Genomic DNA, 22,488 nt, shown 5'->3' on the forward strand with positions numbered 1-22,488 from the left:
GAAAAGGAAAACTGTAGTTTGATTAAGAATGTCTGTTTGCATGTACTAAAATTTCATTTATCCAATTTACACCATGACTAAATGAATGAAACCTAAAATCTCAGGTATGTTGTTTTGATCAAAAATACAGTATTGTATTTCAAGGTATCTTTCAATATACGAAGTACTTGTTAGTTCTGTTACACCCTACATACCTTCACATTTAATGAAAAATAAATAAATACAAAAATAAAACATTGAGATGCCCACTAATGGAATTCATATTTGATACAGCTACATGTACGTGAAATTATGTGAACACTGACATGCTCATATCTTTGGCAATACCTGAAAATTAATGAAGCATTAAGGGTAGCTAATGTAATTTCCTTCACAAAAAGCTCAAGAATTTGAGAATCACCTAACAATAATAGTGTTTATTGTATGAAACATGATGTGATAAGAACGAATTCAGCACCTTAAGTAGTAAGCAAATGTACTTATAATCAATTATAGCACAGACAAAAGAGTTTGGTAGTCATAAAAGAATTACACGCACTCCTTGTAGATTCTACCAATTTTCGTAATACAATACATAAACTTTAAGATGTTCCAAAGGCAAATCGATTTTCATTTACTCTGCAGTGTTTAGAGTACAGGTGTCCTTTTTGTACATATAACAGTACCAAATGCAAGTGCTGATCTCGAGAAGCCATGTGATATTATAGTGTTCCATATGATTTTTTTATCATTTAGCTGTTCATGATCTAACAGCAGCTACGTTAATTGCATACTCCGGCGGAAACCAATTCCTGTAACATATATTTGTGACTGCGATGTAATACTTTATGCTGCTTTTTATTATAGTAAATAATGACAGTTTCACTAGTAACACAAGTCCGTTAACAACGGAGAAAAACTTACGGCTAGAAGTGTTTTTGAATACCTGTGCGGTTACAATACCTCCACAACATAATCATAATATTAAAACATAATAAGCTTTACACGATGGGGAAAACGTCTGAATGAGTCTGTAACTATAGATATTATACAGTTGCCTTACCGAAAGTGAATCTCTTAGAGGACCGATTAACATTTTCACTTTGGAAATATTATCTAGCCTTTCCTGGGGTTGTGTCAAAGATTGGGGTATTTGCTGTACTACTTGTGGATTCCCAGGCTGCTGTGGTCCCATCTGAGACATAGCTCCTGGCATCTGTGGTTGCATTGGTTGCATAGGCTGCATTTCTATTTTGAAAATATTTACTAATGGTTAGCAAGATTTCCTTCCTCAATATCTGTAGTATTACTAGTGGCAACAGCTGAACATCCACATTCACCGCTTCGAATAACGAAAACAAACACACCAAAGATATTGTTAGCAATTATAACCAGTGATCACTGCTTATAATGGATGATAACAAAGATGATTTTGTTCAACCCAAAACAAGGACGTTGACCCAAACACGATGTCTTGTTCTCGAACATGATTCCGTGAAAGAATATTTCGATAGCATTTCTTGTATGTTCCATCCACTTTTAGAATTTTGCTTTCATTATAAGTAAACTTAAAAATTTAAGTACCATTCTTAATTCCTTATAGATGAATTTACGGTATTTCGCAGCACAGAGAGCGTTTACTTTTAATTTTTGGTCAAGTGTGAGAGGAAAATAAAAGAGAGAACACCTGCTAATGGAAATAATTTTGATTACGTTGAGTCGTGTTTCTGGAACAGCACAACTATCTAACGACAAAGCTATCCAATACGAATTGTAATGAGTAAAAGTAAATTATAACTACGGATTTGTATGAAAAGTTACTCAGGTACAGATGGTTGTTGCTACTCTTATTAGTTAGAGTGCAGGATGTTTTTACAGTATTTTATTTTAACTGAATCTGAGAAGAATATTACAAAACCAAAAAATGCCATTTGACAGTATTATTAACACGTTCATAGAAAAAAAAATTAGTGAAATTCTGGTTTGTCTTTTCCACTTACAAAAATTATGTAGTAATTGTGGTCGATTCATTTGTCCTTTGCTTATTTTTCACTTTAGTACTAAACACATTATGCCACTAGAACAAAATCTGGATACAATATGAAAGATAAGTCACAGAAGTGTAAATCAGGCTCATTCTAATAATTTAAAAGATTTAATTTTTACACAAATAAGTACTATAGCTCGAATAAAGTAACTTAGTGGTTGACAGATTGCAGTCCTGGTGTACAATTTTGCCAATGTGTTGCCAATCACACTTGCCAAGACTCTACATGTTCCCCCAAAATAGGCAACACACGAACGATTTGCTGGCTGCTGGTCCCTACTACTTGAGTTGCTGAAACGTCAATCAGTAAGTTATCAAAATGAAGTATAATAACCATAATCAAATACATACCACCATATAGACATCGACACAAGCACATAAATAAGTTTTTGCGCTTAAGACACATTACATAAAATCTAAAGTAAATCTGGAATAACTTAGGTTACTAATTTTTGAAACTGATAGATACCAAAAGACAACAGCCAAATTAAAGCAGCTTTTCTTCGAACTATATGTTTGTAATCAAGCTGATACCTGTCACTGCTCTTCCTCCTTAAACGCACTTTCAACTGGATGGCAGTTTCGATTGCTACTTTAAACTTATATATGTGACTGAAACCAGTAGGAATAGTCTCGAGCAGAAACAAAGAGCATGAGTAGATATTTTGATAAGGAAATGAATTTCTTGTAATTTTCTGTAAGAAGTGTGATACACAAAATACAATCTGCATTTATAGGGATGTATCAATTAAATGAAGTCTTTTTGTGTAGGCCTATGGAAATATTTCTTTCATTTTACATTATGGTTATATATCTCCCTGTTTAAAAAAGCTGCACAACAATTTTATATGTAGGTGTGAGGAAATAGATAATATATTTCATTATGTAAACAATCTTCTGCAAAAATCTCTCACTGGTTCATTTGGAATGTTCCTAATCACACTCAGGCGTATCTTCACAACAATTTTTTATTTGTACTTATTCTTAAGAAGCTTTTATCATCATCAAAACAATAAAAATTTGTAACAGTTTAACTCAGTTATATATAAATAAATGTTCAGTTTTAATGCAGATGCTATTTGACTTACCTATGTGATTGCTTTGCATGTATGTTTTTCTTTAACATGTATACATAACTATATTATTTTCACTGAAGTATACATTTGCACAATTTATATTTCGAAAATTCTCTCTTTTATATATTTAGTTGGATCAGTGTTTACTACACAGAGTGCCACCTGTGTACAGTATTATATTGTTTGTAACTGCAGGAGGCATATCGTTTACTTATGAGATCAGCAGAAGTGGGCTCACAACTGATCCATTTGGAACACTGTGCTTCTCTAGGTTAAAATTAGAGCACACACTCATGACTTTATTGTAAATATTATTCTTCATCTATAAACACTGCTCTATTTTTCACATACGGTTTTACAATGTCAGGAGGTTTGTATCTCATACTATTGTTCCAAGCTGTTGTAAAAAGTTGTTATGAAATGAACAGTCAAACACCTTAACAAGATCCAGAAATAATGTTGCTACTATATAATCTATAAGGTTTGTTATTGTTGTGTTGATAGATGTGAACTTCTACAGCGATTCTGTGCCTTAAAACAGACTGACACTTCAATATATGAAACTTCCTGGCAGATTAAAACTGTGTGTCCGACCGAGACTCGAACTTGGGGCCTTTGCCTTTCGCGGGCAAGTGCTCTACCATCTGAGCTACCGAAGCACGACTCACGCCCGGTACTCACAGCTTTACTTCTGCCAGTATCTCGTCTCCTACCTTCCAAACTTTACAGAAGCTCTCCTGCGAACCTTGCAGAACTAGCACTCCTGAAAGAAAGGATATTGCGGAGACATGGCTTAGCCACAGCCTGGGGGATGTTTCCAGAATGAGACGAGATACTGGCAGAAGTAAAGCTGTGAGTACCGGGCATGAGTCGTGCTTCTGTAGCTCAGATGGTAGAGCACTTGCCCACGAAAGGCAAAGGTCCCGAGTTCGAGTCTCGGTCGGGCACACAGTTTTAATCTGCCAGGAAGTTTCATATCAGTGCACACTCCGCTGCAGAATGAAAATCTCATTCTGACTTCAATATATATTTTATCACCAGCTGAGGGAGACTTTCGAGCTGTTTCCCAGTAGTAGTAGTGCTCTGTTTGAGAAAGACCTGAACTGCTTGAGTAGTTTTCGTCACAGTTCGAGAAATCTCAGGCTCTGCTTAATTTTTCAATGACCCCACGATCTAGGGACTTCTGTTGATACCATCCTTATGATTTGACTTACGCCCAATTGTACAAACGTTGCTGAATTTGACATTAGTTCAGAAACTGAACTCTCTTCAGGGCTCCGCTCTCTTGTATAACACTAACCTTGGATCCACCAAAGGCAGATCAGTGTTGATCTAAGACAGAAAGAAACTTGCTTGGCAACACCACAGAAATTGGGCATTGACACGGTTATCATGCTTCGAATGCAGACATTAATTGTACATTGTAGATACCTAGTATGTATTATCGATAGTGTCGTATTTTGAAGATGGAGGACAGTAAACAGAAAAAGAACCAATCTTTGAAATTCTCCTCATACAAAATAGATTTTTTACTGTAAACCGTATTGAGCCAGTATAATGACAATAAAAAAATCGATGAATTCACTACAGCCAACAAGAATAAGGTGTAGCTGTATTTTTATAAATACATTGTTAATAAATTCTGCACTCATTGCACTGTAACTCCTGTTAGCTTCATTTTCAGTTGGCTTTGAACTTTCTTTATAGCAAGATTTTCATCCCAAAGTTATGTCGGATTCGTTAACACATTTTAATTCACTTTGGTTAAGCTTAGAATCTGAGACTGCTTGCACATTTAATGAAAACCTTCAGTGAAGATTCTTAAATATCTCTGCACTTTTGCCACCAGGAGATATAATAAGGATATGGGTACAGTTCACAATGCCCAAAATACCAGGAAAATGTGATATTTGATAAAATCCACACTGCATTTTCGGCACGTTATTTTCTTCTATAGGTATTTCGATGAATACTTTCTTCAGTTAGGCAAAGCAGGTCGGTACTGTGAGGACAACTGTGCAAGCTGTTGCTACATATGTTTGAAGAAATCGCCAATCACCATCTGAAAGCTTTCTGTAGCACAAAAGACCGGCCAGTGTGGCCGTGTGGTTCTAGGCGCTTCAGTCTGGAACCGCGTGACCGCTATGGTCGCAGGTTCGAATCCTGCCTCGGGCATGGATGTGTGTGATGTCCTTAGGTTAGTTAGGTTTAATTAGTTCTAAGTTCTAGGCGACTGATGACCTCAGAAGTTAAGTCGCTTAGTGCTCAGAATCATTTGAACCATTTTGTAGCACAAAATCTTTGTGTTAAAAGTAGCATGCATATTAGAGTCAGTGGCTGGTTTCTTTTCATGGTTTCAGCAGATTTGTATTCTTGTAACCTTAGTTATAAAGGCTACACAGTATTTTTTTTTCAAGCTTAGATGATTTATTACTTAACGTCAAGAATTAGTTCGCCCTTTGTTGTCTTCAGCAGACACATTGGAATACTCAGATATCTAGATATCTGCAAAGTAAATGAAAGAAAGCAATATACTGTAATTTACACCATGTAAGTTTCTTGCACAGAGAATGCTGCCAAACACAATGGCCCCGAACACTCGGAAAATGGAAAGAGTGATGTTGTTTCAAAGTGTATCGTTGTTATAATTATCTTTATGGCCCATAGAGCGGAGAAAGTAGTATCAAATGGAAAAAAATTCCTAGTATTGACCTGGATTTGATCATGAGTACCTTTATACAGGAGACCAAAATGCAAGCTTTGAGCTACCAACACAGTTGCACAAATTGCACATAATGAATGACAGCTTGCTGAACAACTTACATATCCTTGCTTATTTCTCCTTCATTCATCAGTGCTCATGCAGTTGCCATAGCAGTTTAGTCACTTGTTCGATATTTCAAAAATTAATAAGCGTTGTGTGGTTATTGCTACTAAAGCCAAGAGAGCATATTAATAAGAGACTTCAGTCATTATTGGTGATTGTCAGAATCAACATAATAATTCTTCATAGCAAATATTTCGAATTATCCTTCCTTACTCTGCTGCTGAGTGTCTGTAAAATGCCTCGAAATTAATCACATGAATTGAGAGACGTCTCTATGAATTTATTGTGAGATAAATTGTTATCTGCACTCATTATGTATATAGCCAATAAGTTTTTTAACCTAACCTTATAGATAAAAGAAAATATTTCGCGCTTCAGCAGTGTGAGAATGGTGCAGCTACACATTTATGCGTTAATAACGACTTCTTCAGTATATCCATTTGTATTTATGCATAACAAAAGCGTTGTTTTGTAATGCCACTACATTGTAAACTGACGACACAGTCAGTTGTATCTTCTACGACGGTACGGCATGGCTGTGTGCTTCGTGCGGCTGCCTCGAGTCGAATAAACATGCTGCTGCCTCTCGACACAGTTATCAAGCACCATAACGTCAGAACTTCCGGCCCCCACTCGCGCTCACAGAGCCAGCGCGCCTTATCAGTGTTGCACAATCTTGATTTTCCAGCAACACGGGCCTAGTAATACTAGGGCCCGTGTTGCCCGACAGCCTCGCTCAGCGGCTAAGTCCGCCTCAAGGTCACACGCCTTACACAGCGGCATAAGGCATATTCACACAGCCATGAAAAAAACCCACCCACCTTCCCAGGGGTCGTAACCCCTGCAACCCACACAAGAGAAAGATGCTTCAGTAGCTGATAAGATATTTTTTTAGGATAAGGATCTTTATTAGGAATGGTAATACAAAGTGATATCTCCTTGTACAAGAATATATTTAGTTAAAACATGTTATCAACATGTTAAAACAGAGTGCCCCAGAGAGCATCCAGAGTCACACAGACAGCATCGCAGAGTGCCCCAGAGAGCATCCCAGAGTGACACAGCCATGGCTGTGTGAATATGCCTTATGCCGCTGTGTAAGGCGTGTGACCTTGAAGCGGACTTAGCCGCTGAGCGAGGCTGTCGGGCAACACAGGCCCTAGTATTACTAGGCCCGTGTTGCTGGAAAATCAAGATTGCGCAACACTGATAAGGCGCGCTGGCTCTGTGCGCGCGAGTGGGGGCCGGAAGTTCTGACGTTATGGTGCTTGATAACTGTGTCGAGAGGCAGCAGCATGTTTATTCGACTCGAGGCAGCCGCACGAAGCACACAGCCAGCCTACAATGAGAGGGACATTATTTCTTATCGCACTTTTTTCATGGCTGTGTGAATATGCCTTATGTCGCTGTGTAAGGCGTGTGACCTTGAAGCGGACTTAGCCGCTGAGCGAGGCTGTCGGGCAACACGGGCCCTAGTATTACTAGGCCCGTGTTGCTGGAAAATCAAGATTGCGCAACACTGATAAGGCGCGCAGGCGCTGCGCGCACGGGTGGGGGGCAGGAAGTACATCCTGTTCTGAGGCAGCAGCAGGCTCATTCGACTCGAGGCAGCCGCACGAAGCACACAGCCATGCCGTACCGTCGTAGATGATACAGGAGGAGGAGCACACTTCCAGTGTGCAAGACAGTGGATACATTTTCAATTACACCAAATGAGACTGGTCAACAGGAGTTATTGCAAGGACCTATTACTTTTGTTGGTTGCAAGATTCAATTTTCTTGTACTACAACCTGACTTCGATTCGTGAATTTTCGCCATTTGAATTTGATCCTGCTTCACTGTGATGTAATCTGGGATTAACTTTTGTGCAATGCATGTTTCTGAGTTAAGCTAGATATGAGGTCATTTCCTGTGTTAATGCAGTGTTCTAATATACTATAGATTGTAATAATAAAAATAGCTGTGAGAAACAGACTGCAGTAACTAATAAGTAAATAAAATAGTGCAGTCACAGTTTAGTCCTATACTCAAAGTTTTCGCTATCCCTATGATCCAGTGACATCCATTGGCACTATCTCCACGATGGGTCTTGCCAGATTAATTGATTCTCATGCTAGCAATTCCAGTCAGCTTAAAACGATTTATTTCATTTATTAGGTATTTAATACTTGATTAACTTCCTTTCTTGTTTCATCTGAATTTTATAGTCTTAAAAGCTGGTAAAATTTTGATGTGTTATTTTGAGATGTAAACAGGGACTGTTTAAGCTAGATATGAGGTCATTTCCTGTGTTAATGCAGTGTTCTAATATACTATAGATTGTAATAATAAAAATAGCTGTGAGAAACAGACTGCAGTAACTAATAAGTAAATAAAATAGTGCAGTCACAGTTTAGTCCTATACTCAAAGTTTTCGCTATCCCTATGATCCAGTGACATCCATTGGCACTATCTCCACGATGGGTCTTGCCAGTTTAATTGATTCTCATGCTAGCAATTCCAGTCAGCTTAAAACGATTTATTTCATTTATTAGGCATTTAATACTTGATTAACTTCCTTTCTTGTTTCATCTGAATTTTATAGTCTTAAAAGCTGGTAAAATTTTGATGTGTTATTTTGAGATGTAAACAGGGACTGAAATGCTCATTTGCAATATCCTTGGCAAATCATCACAGTCAATTACTGTCCAGCTTGAGAGTCAAGTAATCATTTTTAGGATAACATTTTCGCCTTTGATGGTTCGCTTTACTTAGTTATCACCACAAATGTATATATATATATATATATATATATATATATATATATATATACACATGCTGGCAGTGTGTGAGAACTCTTATTGGAAATTTGTTCAAATACAATAAGAGTTTGTATGATGGTGGCATTTGATGCTATTTCCTCCTGTGTTTCATGTCACTGTTAAGTTTTAACCAGAGTTACATCTCATTGTTGTGCCTAGTTTCTTGCATATCTCATTCATTCACACTGTGTGATTCAAATTTTGCATCATAATTCAAGCAGGCTCAATACTGTATTGCGCACTATGGCACCATGTCATATCAGGAAATCTTGAGTGCATTTGATTCTGAGTATCATTTGTCCAGCCCTTCTTTGAGACTAGTACTTACAAAGAACAGTGAGTATGAACAACATGATTCTTATCAACTAATTCTGAAGCTTCAGTGTAGTACAACAGTTATGAGGGTCTTGTCCCTTTGGAAAAATACCATACCTCAGAATCAGTTCTAAGACAAATGTGAAGCTCAGAAGCAAGTAGTATGGTATGCTGGGTTAGAATACTAAGAGCACAACAGACTGAAGGAGATAATTATGTTTGTGAGGCAGTGAGTGCATACCACATCAACTGAAAATCAATAATAACAATAATTTCTTTGTTTTTCATGTGGTTTCGTTTCTTTCATTCTCCATCTATAAAATGGTGCCATTTTCATTTCAGATAGCATAAAATTTGTACTATTTGTCTTTTTAATATTGAGAGATAAATTATTGGAGTTTTCAATCCGTGAACAACATTTAATAATGCAATTTTATTTTTGTGAAACATTTAGCCCCTGTATGGGTTCTGCTTAAACCAATGCCCACATATAGACTATCAGTTGCGAATAACCCCCATTGGCCTTTGTATATTTCCCACACATCTTCAGAGATGTTCCTATAGTTAGCCTATTCCATGACAAGCTATTCTTGGCTTTATCTGGTGGTTAAACAACTGCCTCTAATAAGATAATCTTCAGTGCAGCACAGTGCTAAGACAATAATTTTTTAACAAGAATACATCTGAATTTTTTGTGCAATACCAAAACAACTGTATTACTATGTTGCACAGAAGCTTATCGTATATGAGCCAGTTGTTTATGTTGTGTCTAGACAAGACAGCCTAGACACAATGAGAGGAAGCCGAAAGGTACGCGCTTAAACTCATGCAGGCTGGAATGAGGTCTGCAACAGGATACGTAATGAATGCTATAAAGAAAAGTACGTAGCTTCTGGAATACTTAACTTTAATCCACAATCGGTGTACATCGCTCTTGTACAGATATAATCTCCATTTCACTATACAATGGTACGGCGCCTTGCTAGGTCGTAGCAAATGTAGCTGAAGGCTATGCTAACTATCGTCTCGGCAAATGAGAGCGTATTTGTCAGTGAACCTTTCCTTGCAAAGTCGGCTGTACAACTGGGGCGAGTGCTAGTACGTCTCTCTAGACCTGCCGTGTGGTGGTGGCGCTCGGTCTGCGATCACTGACAGTGGCGACACGCGGGTCCGACGTATACTAATGGACTGCGGCCGATTTAAAGGCTACCACCTAGCAAGTGTGGTGTCTGGCGGTGACACCACAGTTTAAGCACCAGATAAAGCCAGGAATAGCTTGTCATGGAATAGGCTAACTATAGGATAACTGTATATACTGTGTGACACCATTTTATTGCCCAATTATTTATTACTGTATAGCATTCCTACTCCAAGAGGCCTGTGACATATTGTCAAAAATCTTTGATAAATGCATAATAAGAGATGGGACCACATTCTAACTTTTATAAAAGACGTATTAAAAGTACTCTAGGACATCAGAAAAGATTCATAAAACGTTTTATATAAAATATATTTGATTGAATTGTAATATGGGCCTTAGCTTTGACCATACTAGTCGAGCTTTGGGAGTATTTTTACATGTGAAAGTCACAGTATTTAACTGAATTTGGTGTCTCTTGAAGAAACATTTAGAAATATGACTGAGAAGCATTCAAAGTGTCAGAATTACACCCTTGAAGACACTGTGAGACTAATGGGAATCGTGGTAGGCCTCAAGAACATAGTCATATCTACCATAGCGAAAACGATTAATGAGAAATATTTTACCAAACTTGAAATGTTATGCCCATCAAATTTAACAGAGGTTGCAAACTGGTGGTAGTCCATATGTGGAGCATAAATTGCATATAATGTGTAGCAGAGAATGGCAGATGATGAAGTTTCAAGGTAAGTAAACAAGCATTGTGTGGCATGATGCAACAGCTTCTGTAATTATTATAATTCTTCATAACACAATAGTGATACTGAAATGGTAATTACTTTGATAAAAAGTAATTATGTGTTATGGATGGCACTCACGAGTTATATGATATTGTCCTGCAGTCTCTGTCAACATAGAGATCAGTGAGCAAAATGTATAGCTTTTAATTTTGGGATACTGGTCACTGGTTAACTTGTTGTACTGCTGTAGACTAAAATCATTGAATGATTAAATAATGGAGGTAGTAATGGCTGGTTTAAAGGAAGAAAACATATAAAATCTTGGCTTATGTTTGTATACCTAAGCTACATCCATTTTTGCAGTTCTTTCACTTATACAGATCGAATTTTTATTATATGGTTGCTATTAATAATTACATCGAGACATATGTATATGGAGAAGAGTAACTGATGACATTATTTGCAGTGAACAACCATTATTATTTTTAAATTTCTGTGGTAGAATTACATATTGTCACCGCATAACCATAAACAAGTGAAAATCCTAAAGCAGGACCGTCAATGAAGTACAGCTCTTACCACTGAAAGCACTTTTATTATGAACAGCCAGAAGAGAACTGAACACCTGGATGCAGAGTGCTGTTATTTATACAAATACTGAATATAAGAAATTTCTGGAATCTCCCAGAATTGATAATATTAAATAACACTAATTGCTGGTTCTCGGGTTTGAATTTGCAGACTGTAGCAAGCCAGTCACTGCCTTTAACTGAAACACCACACTACATACAACATGGCTTGCGACATTGCTCTCTCTCCTGAAGAAATTGCGACCCACTATTTCAAAAAACTCTCATTGGAGATGACTACACCCCCCTGGCCCTACCCTTGCCAATAGTCCTCTGTATAGCAGCACTTGTGGATCCTCATGCTCTGGTCACATTGTCACAACCTCTTCACTATGATGAGCATCGAAGGTTGCCCTTTCCGTTTATGCATCCCGATCATAGTGTGGGTTGTCAGTGTTGTTGACGAGATGCCCCAATCATTGGTCTGCACCGTATTGTAGTAGGGCTTCATAAGGATAACACGGACAACTTCTCAGCACCTCTGTCTTCTTGATGAAGGGTCATAATGCTGCTTGACTTTGTGTGTAAAGTCTGATAAATGATGAAGGATATATGTGGTGCAAAGTAGCGCTTTAGTAAGTTTTCTGATAGTCCCATTTTCTGCATGGATGTAAAACATTATACCAAGTCTCTCAGGCTGAATCTCACTGGCTAGTGGTTATGGAAGTCCCTGTCTTTTTCTGTATGTGAGTCAGCTGTCTTGCTTCTTCAGTCCTGGTGATTAGGTGCTTCATGCAATCATATTGAGTATGCTCCAATTGAAACAGGAAAAGTATATTCATTACTGAGGTCCGAAGGTTCGAAGTTACAATCCTAATGCATGTAAAATATGCACATAATATCCTGCCTGAGACGTAAATGAAGTTTTAACTGACGCAGTGGACACATGACAAGACTTCTAGTTTCATTGAAGGGTTCTGTGGCAAAAAGCTACGTTTTTAGCCAGCATTTTTCACAAATATAGCATTATGATGTGCAGTCTCTGTATAGTGTGCACCTCACGCCTACACAGATATCCTGAAGTGGCAATGAAGTGACAAAAAGGGCTAAAAAAGATTGTAAACCTATCTGAAAAGAACTTGAAATGACTGCCAAAAATACATAAAAATGTGAAAGACTACAAATTCAGTAACATATTACTAACAGCATGTTTGCTATTTTAAGATACAAGTCACAAGTCAGGCGTTTTCGATTAATTGCGATCGATGAGCAAAGTATCCAGAAAAAATATCAAGTAAACGATTTTTTTATTAACCTTATATTATGTGTATTTATTTGTTGTTTATACGTGTCAAAGTAGATAAATGTATCGAAGTATGTAAATAAATGTCAAAAACACTTGATTTTGTAGATAAAGCTGTCTTTTCTTGCTGCAACTTAATTTATTTTTCCCAGACATGTTTCGCCTTTTTCTGGCTCTCAGACATCTTCTGTGGGATATACAACGAAACAGTTTTGTTATTTTTAGATTATCAAACAGTTCAGGATTTTTTTTATATAAATAAGTAATTGTTTACAGTTTTCTGTGATCTGTGTTTCCTCTCATGTGGTCTGGAGGTCGCACTAGCACTTTATTACCGAAAAATAAGCACAGTTTTGTATTCCGAACTTTTTTACACTGTTTACCATGTTTCTCCTTCTTTTTTGTGGTGTACTATTATTCTTTTTCCACTAGATATAACTATTTGTTAGAATGCTGTGCTTTTAAGAACATAAATATTGTAACGTAATTTTGTGTTTCCTCCTCTTTGGTTTGTTTGCCTATATGTTGCCAACCCAACGAAGGATATGTTCAAAAACAACTTCTATTCATGATGTTTATATCTGTGTATGTGTGTGTATGAGAGAGGGAGAGGGAGCCGAAGAGTGTGTATATGGTTTTTTTAAATAGTGTGTAGGGGTTGTGGTTTTTTTTTGTAGTATGTGTGTGTTGAATATGAATGTTATAGCTGTTAGGGAGTGCTTGAAAGCTTTGGTGGTAGCTGATTTGACTTTTGGTGTCAGTGTTCCGTGGAGGGGTTCATGGATAAGTGAGTTAAAAGGTGTTTGTTAAAGTTTCAATTTAACCAGAAATTCTTGGTCACAGAATTCATTATTATTATTTTTAAATTTCTTCATTTCGTTGTATCTCAATTTCACGTGTCCATCTCCAGAAAATTGAAAATTCCACTTAGTTGATAATTTCAAATACGTGTCTGTTAAAAGAATTTTAAACTCGTTGTTAAGCTCTATACAAAGATTTTCTCCATATCTAGTATTGAAATATTTGCATCAGTAACATTATACAAAATATTTCCCTCCAGCTCGCTAATTTTTTAAACAAATTAGAATTACTTACATGATTGAGTTTCTTGAGTAAGGGCTCCATTTATACAGTACAAATTTATATTAATAAAATTTAAGTTTAGTTTGAAATAGCAAAACTCCAGCTCATGTTACAGAAATCCTGAGCGGTTTTTCCTTGATATTTCTTTCTTGCTTCTTATTTTCACACTCCAGTTTTTTTTCTGATGCTGCTGATGCATCACTTTTTTCTGTGATACTGTTGCCAGGCCATCTTTTTCTGCTCGTAGTCTGATGAGCTGCCAAAGTAGCTCACAGAGTTCTGATGTTCTCAAACAATACAGGACACCAGATGATTTAGTAATATCTGTGCAAACCATTAGCTAAAGAACCAGCTTTGTCTGTATGGGCTAGCAAAAACCGTTTACAGATCGTACATATAGTTGATATTTTGAGTGACAAAGTTGATTCAAGAACAAAAAAGAGACATCTGTTAACAGTTTCCTGAACTAGCACTGTGTGACAAGTTTATCTTTTGTGGAACAGAGACAGAGAAAACTGGTTTGATAGAAGCACAACACATAAATTCTGGGAAGCATGATGAGTGAGCTCAGACAGCTCTGAGGCTTCCTAGAGGCAGGAGTTATGGAATAGCTTCTGATTGCTAGCATACAGTAGCAGCTGAACAGATTGAGTTTTGTTTACTTATCAGCATAATCTAACCAATTTTAAAATTTCATCTGCATGAAAAGTACTATCGAGTTAAATAATAATAAATAAAATCGAATTGCACCTAAAACTCACAAGCTAACTTTTTCCTGTATACTTCTTAAAACGCCTTGTGAGGGAAATGTAAGAATTCCATAATTTTTTAGATATTTTCATAATTAAAAAATTTTCAATTAATATCCTGTGCTGAACATCATATGTCACCTTTTCTTTCCATATATGATAACATACGCTATAGTGCCTGCAGGAATTTTATCATCAAAGGTTCCACAAAGTTTCATCTCTTTTTTTTTTAATGGTAGCTATGTTCTTTCTTCGAGACATAGTTATGACAGAAGTTGGACAACTTGTTATAGAATTATAAGGATTCATATCAACATTGTCTTTCAGTTGTGTAACCAGTTTAATATCTAAAAAAGGTTTTTAACCCCTTCAAATAATTATTTGATGGACCTAAGTTTCACATTCCTTAAGGAAAAACTTAAAGTCATCTATTCTTCACATAAAGTGTGTGTAGCTTAAAATGTTCATATAATGATGAATCAGACAATTGATTACTTTTTCGATTTGTCTGAAATGTAATGAATATGAAGTAATGCATATCAAATTCTACTGACTTATAGAAATTTGGAATATCTAACTCAAAATTCTTCTTCTCTCTCAATGCAGAGAGTTCCGCAGTTTGTAATTCATAAGAAGATATAAGAATTTGTGGATTTTTCAGAATATTATCTCATTGTTCAAACTCATAACTAGGTTTGTGTTGAACTGTAGGTACACCAATTTCCATAGATTCTACAACAATTCTACCTTAATTTGGAAGTGATCTTTTATTTCAATTCCAGCATCTTGTAATAAGCCCATCTAAGAATAGCATATCCAGCACTTGAAAACCATGTAAAAATCACAGGATGATCTCCCTCCTATATGACCTCTTTATGATATTTCAAATTTCCAAGCTTTCAAAGCACTTAATTTTTTTGCTCTTAGTTTATGCATTGTTAAGAATATTTCCTTCTCTGCTTATTTTTCCAGCAAGAGAAGAAGTTGGTCTCATCAAAACTGATACTGAAATAAAAAGATGTTCAGTTTTAGATAAAACATTATCTCCTTTCTGTATGGTTGTAAAATCAAATAGTTTTGCCACATAATTAGCAAGTAATTTTTTATTGTATTTTTCATCATACATTAGGTAATCTGATCCTTTGATTTTAACAATCCTAAAGCTCATGTACAATTGGGTGTAATTAAGATGATCCTATTGATCACCAATATGGAGGTTAATTTCACTAACCTTGTAAGGAACACTAAGGTTATTTTTAGTTTTCTCATTCACAGGGAATGAGTAAAACTGATAGTTTTAAGTCTTGTTCATTTAATAAGGATAAATTTTATTAAGCCATTTCCAAAACAACTGTCACACTAGCGCCATTGAAGTCATTCACATGACTGTTTTCATCAGTTTAGTTATTTCTAAATCATGAATTTTGTTGTGAACTGGAATATGTATGGGATAATGTGGTTAATGAATTAATGGTCCACCAGATTCAGCATTAGTCTTGAATGAAACAATAATATTAGTTTCTTTATGAAAGTGATCAATATGCTTCAAGAACGTTCTATCAGCTTTACTAAAATGTATAGTGATTAATTCAGATGAAATAGTTTTACAAACACTATTAGCAACTATCTTTTCATTAGCAAGAATAATTTGGCCACTAAATCCAAGGACACTTCCAATAGTATCATTTATATCAACATACAATTTACCATCACCTTCATGTAATGTATTGCGAATACATAGAAAGAAGGATCCTTTATTGTATGATTATATGATAGCAGAACAAACACTGGTAGCAGTTACTTCTGTAAAATAACTGGGAGTATGCGTGCGGAACGATTTGAAGTGGAATGATCATATAAAATTAATTGTTGGTAAGGCAGGTACCAGGTTGAGATTCATTGGGAGAGTCCTTAGAAAATGTAGTCTATCAACAAAGGAGGTGGCTTACAAAACTCTCGTTCGACCTATACTTGAGTATTGCTCATCAGTGTGCGATCCGTACCAGATCGGTTTGACGGAGGAGATAGAGAAGATCCAAAGAAGAGCGGTGCGTTTCGTCACAGGGTTATTTGGTAACCGTGATAGCGTTACGGAGATGTTTAATAAACTCAAGTGGCAGACTCTGCAAGAGAGGCGCTCTGCATCGCGGTGTGGCTTGCTCACCAGGTTTCGAGAGGGTGCATTTCTGGATGAGGTATGGAATATATTGCTTCCCCCTACTTATACCTCCCGAGGAGATCACGAATGTAAAATTAGAGAGATTAGAGCGCGCACGGAGGCTTTCAGACAGTCGTTCTTCCCGCGAACCATACGCGACTGGAACAGGAAAGGGAGGTAATGACAGTGGCACGTAAAGTGCCCTGCGCCACACACCGATGGGTGGCTTGTGGAGTATAAATGTAGATGTAGATGTAGAATAACTAGTTTAAAATTTCACCTACTTTCATGGAATATTTGGTTTTTCTGAAGGAATAAATTTTTCTAACCTTTTAAAAGTGTATTGACCAATAAGACTTTCTAGTGTCTCACCATCACATTATAATTTATTATTTTTCAATCATTTGTACAGAGGCCAACTAGTGCAACATTACTATAGCCAACTGATGTAGGAACAGTCAATCTTTTTCTGAGAACAGATGACTTACCGCTCAACTGAAATAGGTAACTCTTTTATTACTAATAAAAATACCAATTAAATGAAAACTTATTGGGAATCAAAAATAAGAATTCCAGAGAAGAAATAAAAAAGAAGCATGGAAAGCTCTTGCCTAATTCTATTCAACATGCAGTAATAGGACCAAGCAGATGTGGAAAAACAACATTAATTACTGACAATTACATTCTAGCTTCAGTACACTTCAATTTCAATAAAATCAATCAATTATAAGTTTACTCTACAAATTTAGATGAGCTAAAATATCAAGAGTTTATAAAAATGTGTAAGAAAGAGTAACACAAAAATAATGGGAAGATTACTACCTTAATTGAAAATGATGATGAAATCATACAACTGAATGAATGTCAAGATGAGTGGAACCTAAATATCTTTGAACCAAGTACCTAAATTTAACTGATAGTTTTTATAGTGAATGAATAAAGATATATTCACTGAAGATGCTTCTGAAGAGCAAGCAACATTAGATATATTTGGGATTGCCACCATTTATAAAGAAATAAAATTTAATAGGAGAAAGTATTTTGTACTCATATTTTTAAGCAAGAGGGCTATTGTGTTGTATTTCAGTATATTTTAGACTGTAATATTTTTATGGCAACTAAAGTCTGTGTTTTTTAGGTTGTCCAGTTCATGATTCCTTGGAAACCCTCATAATTACGAACACAAAATATCAGATGCCAGGTGTTGTTTACTTATAAAAGGCCTAAAAAGTCAGAGCCAAAGAAGTAAGATATGGAGCACATTCTAAAACGAGAAGACAGCAAGTTACAGATCTTATCAACAATGACTACAATAACGTCTATGTCCACCCCTGGTAGCTGAGTGGTCAGCACGATGGAATGTCATACCTAACAGCCCAGGTTCGATTCCTGGCTGGGTCAGAGATTTTCTCCACTCAGGGACTGAGTGTTGTGTTGTCCTTATTATCATCATTTCATCCCCATCGACACGCAAGTTGCTGAAGTGGCGTCAACTCGAAAGTCTTGCACCATGTGTATGGTCTATCTGATGGGAGGCCCTGGCCCCACAGCATTTTACTAACAATGAACTGATGAATTCTACTGTACAATAAATAAAACATGATGCAAAGAAACCAGGAATTTAGGATACTCCAAAGAAACAACAAGTTATTTGCCTCATTAACAATAAAGTCAACAGCAGCAGTAGCATCAACAACAACGATAACAGCAACAATAAGGTGAATGAATTAAAAGCTAAAGAACAACAGCTTTTTCAAGTGATTCATATTATGTGTGAAAATTTAAATTTTGAGGAATTATATGAATTGTATTTAACAAATGAAACATATTTGTGTACAGCTGTTCATTAGATTAAAAAGAGAAATCTATTCAATGACTTTTGTTGGAAACATTTAATATGAAGATCTTACAAATTACCTGAAAACTTTATGAAAGAATTTCAAGTAGATTTAAAATACATTCAAGACATGGTAATTTGTCTAAAAATTTCATAACAGACTGTCTAGATGGAACAGAGTGGAATAATATATCAATGTATCAAAAATTATTTGAACATTTTGTTAGAGAATTTCAAGATATAGTTAAATGAGATAATATATGAAGATGTAAAAAATTGTCTGAGGATTTTGTAAGGGGATTTGAAGACAAAATGTACTGGGTCATATCGACAAAAAATTTTATAAGAGGATTTGAAGAAAAAATAGTTTGGAGTGATGTATCAAGTGATGAAAAATTACCTGAAGATTTTGTGAGAGTTTCAAGAGAAAATACACTGGGATCAGATATTAGTTGGACAACAATTATCAGAAGATTTTATGAGACGCTTTCAAGACAAATTGGAATGGCATACTATGTAAGTGTTCCTAAACATTATCTGAAGATTTTATGAGGGAGTTTCAAGATAAATTAAATTCGGAGGATATCAAGTATTGTCTGAAGATTTTATAGTAGAATTTAAAGATGAAGTTGACTGGATACCATACTCAAATGTCAAAATTTATCAGTATCATTTATTCAAAAAATAATAATGCCTTGTGAAATAATGGAACAGCTTGAAGGTGGCGACTGTTCTATTTGTTTAATCGATGAAAATGTTCAATTTGTGAAAACGAATTGTAATCATACATTTCATAAAGAATGTATTGGTAAATGGTTAAAATAACATTCTTCTTTTCCGATGTGCAGAAAAGATATTAACAGAATATAATGCTCAAAGTACATTTCTACACTAGCACAATCTAATGAAAAGTAATTATATCGTTAATCAGTCATTCGAAATACGGAAATAATTGCGACAGGAAACAGTTCGTATATTTCCTCTCATCCTCTGGTATAAGTTTATTGCATTCTGATCATAATAAAATATTAAATGTTCTTCAGAATCAGGATGTACACTTCTAATGTTACTCAGTTGTTTTTGTAGATATCACAGTCACCATCGAACAATCTTAATAGGATGAAGGTTGATCTTTTGTCTAAGGTACAACATGAGGTAATAATCCACCTATTTCTCCATATTTTTCACGTATTATTCCCATCGTACTGCGAATAGTATCTCTGAAGTCTTGTACACTTTGATATTCGGTTTTGTTAAAATGTTTCTAGTGAGTTATTCTCTCTTTCTTTTCATATTTTCCATGTTTTCAAACTGATGGTAAAACTTCTACATTGCCCAATTTCATGAGTTTTCAGCTAGTTTCATTTTTTATTTTAAAATTATAGAATATAGTCCTGATTCATTGGCAAATACTGTGTTTGGTTACATATTTGAAGGAATAAGCGAATCGTTTACCCGAATGTCACTGCATGTTTTTCCATGTTTTTACTAACATGGCCATGAATTGCTTTTTTGAGGATTGGTAAAATCAATTTCACCAACATTTTTAACTTTAAACCAAGGATTATTCTTTTCATCAATTATCGCAAACACTTCTTTATTATTACATGTAAGCTTGTAGTTGATGAAGTGCCTACTGAAGGAGCCTCCGGCTGTGCCAGCTCTATGATTATAAACTATTTTAATTCCATCATATAATATTTTAACTGTATATAAATGAAGGTTGTTCTACTATCATTGTTTCCGAAAATAGTAGCAGCAATGCCAGATGAGAAGATTAAAAGAACAAAATTTTGAACGATATTGGTTATTTGGGTATTCCATCAACAGGTGAAGCAACTCAAGTGAGTGATGATGTATTCTGAGAAAAATTAAGATAATACCTATTAACATGTAATCTTTACCTGAATGGTGAGTTAAGTGAAGACATTTTAAACTTTATGAAGAGTTCTAGATGTGGTATACATTAAGAAATTCTATAACCAGTATGTGTAAACAGAATAGAAAAATATGAAATGGCACTGCAAAGGAGCAAATAAAAAAGCATTACAAGTAATAGAGCCAGCATTTCGTATATGCAAAAAATGTATTGATACTCAGTTTGTTTGTGATAGCAATAATCCTGATATTTTAATTACAAGTAAAAGGTGAATACAGAGAAATGGAATATATGCAAACTAATGTTCAAGAGATCTAGATGGAAAACACAAATGTTATATTATGTGATAATTTTTAAAAAAATATGAAGAATGATCCAGCAGTAATACATTTGGATAGAAATGATGTATGTTACTTGGAGATTGATGGGAATTTGCCAAACTACAAAACAAATCTATTTTAAGTTTTAGTACATGGAATTGGTCATAGATTAGGTTTGCAACATTCAGATGTTTATGGAGAAATAACATATCCCTATTATAATGCTTCAAGATGATATCAGTGCTATTCAAAACTTGTATTTTGAAAAAAATTTCAACAACACAGCCATTTATGCCAAAAAGAATACCAATTGTTCCATTATGTCACATTAAGAAGCTCAATCACTTACTATTCATGAGTGAAATTTTATATTTTTTTATCAGAAGTTGTTATGGACAGGTAATGTTATGAAATCACAATTAATAACTAATTAACGTTTTTACCACAAGATGTACAGAAGACAGATGGAACATACCAAAGACCAAGTAACAAAGCTGTGTTATTTGTTGGCAATATGATATATATAACACATTTATATTCATCACAATTAATCTCAGAATATTCAAAGCCACCATCTAGTACAGGATTACATAAATACCTTGTATTAAATGGTAAAGTAAACAAATATCAGGTAGAACATACATATTCTTTAATGACTTTACTATGCAGCGATGGGAGCATGTAGTTTTTAAAATAATATGCACGACACTATAAACAGACGATTTACTGGATTGCCTACAAGAATAAATTCGATGGTCAGATAAATTAATGGGGTGTTGTATTTTTCAAAAATAGTACATTCTATGTAACTGTGTATTTACATTGGTTATATGTTGAGTGGCTTACTGTGGACCTTACTAAGGTCTGAACTGTGTTTTGTTCCTCCATTTAAGTACAGCAAAGTGCAACATAAATAGAGTGTACATTCACTGTAATCTTTTAGTTAAGCATTTCCAAGACAGTTTAGTGCGGTTAATCTAATTTAATCAGAGTTCCTTTTCACTGTAATCATTTTAGTTAGGTATTTGTAAAACATTAACATTCTGGTGGGGTTGTTAGTTAACCCTGAGATTTTTTATGGGAAATTCTGCTAAAGTTAGAATGTACTTTTCCACAGTAGTTGTTATGGGCTGCCTGGTAAACCAAGTTGACATCTGAGATTTGGTTGGTTAGCTGTTGGAAATAGTGGAGTTTACATTAGTAAGAGTGGCATGATCTGTTACTTATGGCTTATATAAATATTGTGGACTTTAGATCTCAAACACAAACCTATAGAATCAAAAGTGGAAGAGAGTTAATTAAAAAATTACCAATGGTAAGCAAATATTTTCTCAAAAATATCGAAATTTCGAGGACGAGAATCAGGTTCATCTTTAAACAGAATTTCTGGCTTGCAAATAGGAGTTAATAGATATGTTCCATTAAGAAGCTCATCTTATATTGACTAGCCAGAAACAAAAGCCGAAGAAAACTTGTATTAATATAAAAAATAATGATAAAAAATGTTTTCTATGGGTTATAAAATCTCCTTTGTTTCCTGTAGATAAAAATGTGGATAGTAACAAAAAATAATAATGCTGGTATTGGTATTGTTCACAAACTTGAAAATTTTGAATTTCCTGTAGTGGCAGATAATATTAAAAAATGAGACTAAAATTAGTGT

The 22,488-nt window shown here is 35.2% G+C and overlaps 1 protein-coding gene across 3 annotated transcripts in view; it reads right to left on the reverse strand.

Annotated features, from left to right (window-relative positions):
• LOC126468129 (mediator of RNA polymerase II transcription subunit 29) overlaps positions 1-1,351 on the reverse strand; it is a 65,766-nt gene extending 64,415 nt beyond the window's left edge. For all 3 annotated transcript variants that reach the window (XR_007585994.1, XM_050096526.1, XM_050096525.1), the window contains exon 1: positions 1,043-1,351. Coding sequence is in view for 2 of the 3 variants with exons in the window: in XM_050096526.1 (XP_049952483.1) it covers positions 1,043-1,225 (183 nt within the window). In the remaining variant the exon portion in view is untranslated. The remainder of the gene's footprint in view (positions 1-1,042) is intronic.
• Positions 1,352-22,488: the final 21,137 nt, after the last annotated feature.

The sequence above is a fragment of the Schistocerca serialis genome, chromosome 1, assembly GCF_023864345.2.
Source record: "Schistocerca serialis cubense isolate TAMUIC-IGC-003099 chromosome 1, iqSchSeri2.2, whole genome shotgun sequence".
In the NCBI taxonomy this organism is placed as follows: domain Eukaryota; kingdom Metazoa; phylum Arthropoda; class Insecta; order Orthoptera; family Acrididae; genus Schistocerca; species Schistocerca serialis.